Source organism: Amblyomma maculatum, chromosome 4, assembly GCF_055883805.1.
Source record: "Amblyomma maculatum isolate TAMU_Amacu chromosome 4, ASM5588380v1, whole genome shotgun sequence".
NCBI lineage: Eukaryota > Metazoa > Arthropoda > Arachnida > Ixodida > Ixodidae > Amblyomma > Amblyomma maculatum.
Window position 1 is genome coordinate 142,374,867 of NC_139347.1, and position 6,131 is coordinate 142,380,997.

The following is a 6,131-nucleotide window of genomic DNA, read 5'->3' on the forward strand; positions in this document are numbered from 1 at the left end:
TGCCATAATTCATACATATCTTTTGAGCTTGCATGCTCCCTGCGGGGCAATCGAGATGATCCAGCTATCAATTCTCGCTTGCAAAATTGTAAGGTATGAAAAACATAATCAAATGAAACTTATTTCTTATAAACTTGCTAAACATTCTTGAAAGTTTAGCACTATCAAGGTTTAACAAAAAAAGAAAAAGGACAAGGTGGGTAAAAGAGCTAGGTAATGTGCTGGACGATCGATGATGCTAAATTCACGCGAAATTTTAGTGCAGCTCTTCAAATGTTTCTAGGAATCTACGATATACTGCGGCAAAGAATCTGCACGCTTATGTTTATAATGTTACATTGTACTACTATCCTGTATCGATCGAATGAAAGAGGAAGCACGTGTGATCGAGCAAGCAGCGCAGAGCTCGTGGGAAAGCTAGCAGCTCTTTCTCTTCTAATCTCGTGACTGGCTCGTGACCTCTCTTTCGCTTGGTTATACTGGTTATACAGCAGCAATGGCATCACGCAATTGCGAGGCGGCTCAATTGCCGAGCAGGCGTAATATAAGAGCTGCGCTCTAAAAACATTCCCACTTTTAGTACAGAGCCCCCAGATAAAGAAAAAGATTATAAGTCAAATTAGATTCGAATGATTGTACAGAATGGCCGTCCCTTTTAAGCAAGCAACAGGATCGACTTAATGGCAGCATTTATAACACAAAGGCAGGCACGTGAACTTATAATTCTCACTACATATGTACAGTCGAACCCGGATATATCGAATTTTGGTTATATCGAACTCACGGAATATCCCCTTGAAAATCCCATGTAAAAGTATAGGAAAGCCGCGTCATATATCGAACTCAATTTCACCGGTCGTTCGATATATTGAACTCCGCACCACGCACTGGAAAGTGTGCCTTCCCCAAAGACGATCGCATCACGCTTGGCTGTTTGCCGCGTGACGTTTTCAAGCCACGCGCGGAAGGAATGAGAGGGGACAGTTCTGGACAGCGCCGCGCCCATTGCCCAAAGGCGCGCGCATCTGCAGTTATTGTTTGCCGCGCGCCAACACATGACGTTTGCAAGCCATGTGCGTGGGTGTGCCCATTCTTTTGCCGAGCTATCTCTCTCCTTCAGCATGCGCTACGCATGCGCCAAGCCAGCTCAGCCCGTTTTCAGACAGACGTCGGACGCTGTCTCCAGCGTGTGTTGCGAACCCTCTGCGCGCGGCGGCTGACATGGCTATGGCGCCTGCGGACGTTAAGAAGCGGCAGCTCTCTCTTTTTCTTTTTTTTTTCTTTTTTGCGAGAGTCATCCTTTCTTATCGTTGTGCTGTACGCGCGACGTAGCGTAAGATATGGCGGCTGCGGACGTTACGAAGCGACAGGCTTTTTTTTTCTTTTTTCTTTTGGCAGGAGCCGTTTATCTTTGCATGTATCAATCAACGGAAGCGCGCGGTCTGCTGCTGCGATCATGACGCCCGCCCCAAGCGCGGCGTGATAAATCCAACCAGGCTTGTGCAATCAAGCCATCACGGGCACTTTGCCAAGTCGCTCCCCGCCACCGGAGGAGCTATAGGTCCGTTCGATTCGTTTGCACTACCTGAACTAGTTCACTTCGTGCAGCACTTCGCCATTCGTTTCACGAGTGCAGCCTAGCGCCCTCTGCACGACGCCATTCGTTTCAAAAAAGTGCAGACGTCGTGCAGGCCTAGTTCACGAAAAGTTCAGGAAATCTGTGCACCTCCTGAGCGGTCAGTGCCAAAGTCGTGCAGGCCGTGCAAGCAGCCGATATGGAAGCAGACGACGGCTTGTGGGTTACGCTAGACGAAGTGGAAACTCGCGTCATTCCCATCTGCGATGAGAACGGTGCCCGAGTTCGCCAAGGAAACGGCTACGCGTACTCGACACCAGGTATGTTCACTAAAGAAGCCAACACGTGTATGACATGGTGCACGTTGTTGTAGAAATCGCTTAACATGTAACTTGGCGCGCGTGTACTTGAGTTGTGTCCAGTAAAAGAACACTTGCGTTTCGTGCCAGCTGCCGCGAGATGCACATGCAGTGAGGCACCTTAGGCCGAGGCATGATGTTTCTTGCGATATATACGTTATACAGTGTCATGCCTACTCTGCTCATGTGCGAGACGGCATACCATTTTTGCAGCTTCAAACTACAGTTAAGGAGGTAGTGGGTGCTAGAATATTTGTAGGTTGTAAACAGAATATTGACTACCATCTGATTTCCTAGCCGGGTACGACTCTGCGTGCCATCTCGAGCAAGCATACTCGAACCAAACAAAGGAAACCTAATGAGAACTGCACGACTTGTATACTTTTACTACCGAGTGACTGCAAACAATGCGTGGTGTTTACAGATTACTTATGTTCACCTTTGTGCAGATGGCAGCGTTGTAACCATTGTCTTCGCGGACGACGCCAGCCAAAATGCGCAGCAACAAGGCTCCGCACCAGAGCCTGGCAACCTCCTTGGACCGGAGCTGTGGTCTAATAGAAAGACCAAGTTCCTGATTTCAAAGTATAAGGAGTTGAAGGACCTTCTCGGAAGGAAGGGTGGCTTTCGGTAAGCTATACTTCATTACATTGTCAGCAAAGAGTGCATAAATCCAAGAAGGTGGAATATAGACATGGTGTCAGTTTCAAAAGTGTCTTATACAAAATTTACTAATGGCAGGAATTATTCGGCACCAAATAGCATTTTATCATGCATCATTTATTTTCCTATAAGGACATATTTCTATGGAACCAGATACTTATGCAGTAGTATTAGTTCCAAATCAAGAAACGTTAGGAAAAGTTTACAGAGTGTATAGTTAGAACAAAGTTCTTGGAAGTGCTGAACTCGTCATGCACATCATCTTCTCCTGTCGTTTCTATGTTTCCTTTAGCACCAAGAAATCGCTCTGGCAGGCGATAACGGATGCCATCATTGCCGAATTTGGAGAGCCGATGACGGCTCTTCAAATTGAAAATAAATGGAAGAGCCTTGAGAGGGCGTACAAAAGGGCAAAAAACAAAAACTCTGCCTCGGGCCACTCTCGTGTATCATGCGAGCATGAAGAGTAAGTGCACCAAACCTATTTGTGCAGCATTAGTCTACAAGTTGATTTTCTTTTCTAGGGAGCTCAGTGCTGTACTTGAAAAGGAGCACCACATCGCTCCAACATTCCTCTTGGCACCTGGCAGAGTCATGCAACAGGAAAATGAAAGGTCTGTCTCTTAATTATGTGCTTCGGTAATTCATATAATTTAACCTTTCATTTCTTACAGCCCATCTGCTGACATAGACAGCAGCGGGCAGCAGCATGATGCTGAGCTGCCATCTGGGTCAAGGCCGGCAGCTGAAGCAGCATTTGGCCACGACGAGCCAGGGCCATCGAGGGCAACACTCGACCACGACCAGCCAGGGCCATCAAGGACGCCTGAGCCCAGCAGCACACGAAAACGCAGAAAAGAAGGCACCACATTAGAGGCTTTGTTCAGCACATTCCAAGAGTGCAAGAGAGAGCGTGCTGAACGCTTTGACCGCAAAATGGCTTTGCTTGAGCGGCTTGTAGTGGCTGTAGAGGCGCAGAATGCAAATAAATAAATCTCAAACTTGTTATATCTGGATAGATGAGACAGCAGACACCATAGAGAGCGGTTGACATGACTCTCTGGCCTAGATCACTCACGACTTCTGAAGGTATGCCAAAGCGTGCATACATATCCTCGAGCACCGAGATCACAGAGGAGGCTGAGGTTGACATTTTCTTGACCTCCACAAACTTTGAATAGTAGTCCACTAAGAGCAAATACGTAGCAGCACTGTGGTGGAAAAAGTCCACTGCGTCACGTCACGTCAACCGCTCTCTATGGTGTCCGCTGTCTCATGTATCATAATCAATAGCCATCCAGATATAACAAAACTTAATCCTCAAAATGCCTTTTGACGATTTTCTATCAATATACAACACACTCGCATGCATGCACTAACTAATAAACATGAGTTCATGTATATCAAACAAGGAATTGCAAAATGTGTCGCGCAATGTGAAACAGCACACACTCAACACTGCTTCTGGGCAATGGCCTTCCTGACTCTTTCGCACTGTTTGGCAGTGCTAGAGTCAAAATCCAGATCACCGTCCTCCTCATTCTGGACCTCTTCTAGCTCGGGCAGCTGGCCCAGTTCATCTATAAAATCTCGCTCGTCATTGCACATGTTGTGCAGGACGCATGCGGCCATTATAATTAGGCAGCACTGCTTAATGCTAGCAGCGTCGACGAGGTAGAGCCTTCTAAAGCGTTGCTTCAACAATCCAAACGAGTTTTCGATGGCGACACGCTGTTGCGAGTGAAATTTGTTGAGTCTTTTCTTCCACGCTGGAAAGGTGCTCCCGTGGTCGCGATAAGAGGTCATGAGCCATGGCAACAGCGGGTACGCAGAGTCCCCAAGAATGTATCCACTGGTGCATTTATCATCGGCCTCTGCGAAAAATGGGCTCTCTCGAAGCACCCTGGCGTCGTGCGCCGAGCTCGGGAAGCCTATGAATACATCAATAAACTTGTTCCGGTCATCACATATGCCCTGGAGAATCACTGACGGCCACTTCTTCCGATTATAATACGACTGCGGCGACTCGGTGGGTTTGTTGATCTCGATGTGGCAGCCGTCGACGCACCCGATTGTGTTCCGTGGTCCCTTGCCGCCGGCTTTTGCCAAGAAGCAGGCCTTGCTGCGCTCTTGCTGTTGCTGGTTCGGCCAAGCGATCACGGACGAGCTGATGCTGTTCAAAAAATCCAAGACTCTTTCGACGCAGGTGTGCACGGATGACACCGAAACATCAAAACGGTCTGCTAACGAGTACACGCTGCACTGAGTGCCCAAGTAACTCAGAACGATAAGGCACGTTTTTTCTGGGCTCATTTGCGGACGGCCTCCCATGGGGTGCGGGAAAAACGGCGAGTGTTTAAAGGAACCCGCAAGAGCGTCAAACGTGCTCCGTGAGAGGCGGAAAAGACGTTTGAACTCAAAGTCAAAATATCTGCTAACAACGTCCTCGCAGTAGCGCGGTACGCGGTTCCTGTCAAGCCTCACCAACTTCATTGCGATCATCACGACTAAGTCGTCGAACTCCTCTTCGTCGCTATCGCTGTCCACCAGCTCCATAGCTGCTTGCATGACAGTAGGCAGTAAACCGCAGTTCATTTTCTTTTTTTTTTTCTTTCACAAAGAATTCAAGAAAATGCACACAACTCTATCCACCGTAGAACCACCAACTCTCGGCAAGCACAGCAAAAGCAGAAGGCTTGCACGACTTCTGCACTTCAACGTTCGTTTCTCATCGGCGCTAGTATCGCGCTGCGTCTGCACTACTGAACTGGCGCTGCATGAGTGCGGCACTTTTTCTACACCGTCATGAACTAGTTCACATCGTGCAGAGTGAATCGAACGGACCTTATAAAAAGATAAACGCGCCTTGACGTTATCAGGTCTCCTCGATTTGGCTGCACTTTCGGCACTAGTTCACAGGTGCTGCACTCTGGCCCTCGATTTGACAAGTGCAGCTGGCGCCACCTGCACTGCCATCCTCGATTTGACATCGTGCAGGCCTTTTGGGGAACGAGTTCTTTGCACGCTTGCACGCCCGGAGGTGTCAGTTCAGATCGTGCACGAGGTGTGCAGCAGACGACAGCAGTTGAGATGCGCGTGGACGTGAATGGCGTAGAGCAGGAAGTGGTCCCCGTTTTTGATGATTGCGGGTTTCACGCTATTGGAGACGAAGGAGGACTGCTCTATGAAACGGATGGTGAGTGCTGTTTTTGATGGGTTGGTAACGCTTTTTTTTTGTCTAGGAAGGCATGGGTAGGCAGCAATGCTGTTTTTGATGGGTTGGTAGCACGTTTTTTTTTTTTTGTCTAGGAAGGCATGGGTAGCAAGAAAGGCATGCTGCCCATACTACAGTGGCTTGCTGACTCTCTTCACTTTCTTTGTTTCGTAGACGGCGTCCGCGTAAGTATAATATTTCGGGACGAACTCGACGGCGGCGAGAGTGAGGCAGCTGCGGTAGCGGCGTCTGCAGCCAGCCAGCCGAATGAACCGACTCTACAGGAACGCCCGGGTGATGGCCAGCTGCCGGAGGCCGA

General features: G+C 48.6%; 1 protein-coding gene across 1 annotated transcript; it reads left to right on the top strand.

Moving 5' to 3' along the window:
• The first annotated feature begins 1,775 nt into the window (after nucleotides 1-1,775).
• LOC146193226 (uncharacterized) lies at nucleotides 1,776-3,591 on the top strand. Its single transcript, XM_084600505.1, has 5 exons — nucleotides 1,776-1,896; nucleotides 2,385-2,565; nucleotides 2,891-3,064; nucleotides 3,123-3,212; nucleotides 3,273-3,591. The coding sequence occupies exons 1-5, from the start codon at nucleotides 1,776-1,778 to the stop codon at nucleotides 3,589-3,591; spliced, it is 885 nt and encodes a 294-aa protein (XP_084456631.1).
• Nucleotides 3,592-6,131: the final 2,540 nt, after the last annotated feature.

Excerpts from the sequence above, each read along its gene's own strand:
- LOC146193226 (XM_084600505.1), top strand. The coding sequence starts at position 1,776 with ATGGAAGCAGACGACGGCTTGTGGGTTACGCTAGACGAAGTGGAAACT. Across the intron at positions 2,566-2,890 it reads GGAAGGAAGGGTGGCTTTCG|CACCAAGAAATCGCTCTGGC; the intron begins GTAAGCTATACT and ends TGTTTCCTTTAG. Across the intron at positions 3,213-3,272 it reads ATGCAACAGGAAAATGAAAG|CCCATCTGCTGACATAGACA; the intron begins GTCTGTCTCTTA and ends CATTTCTTACAG.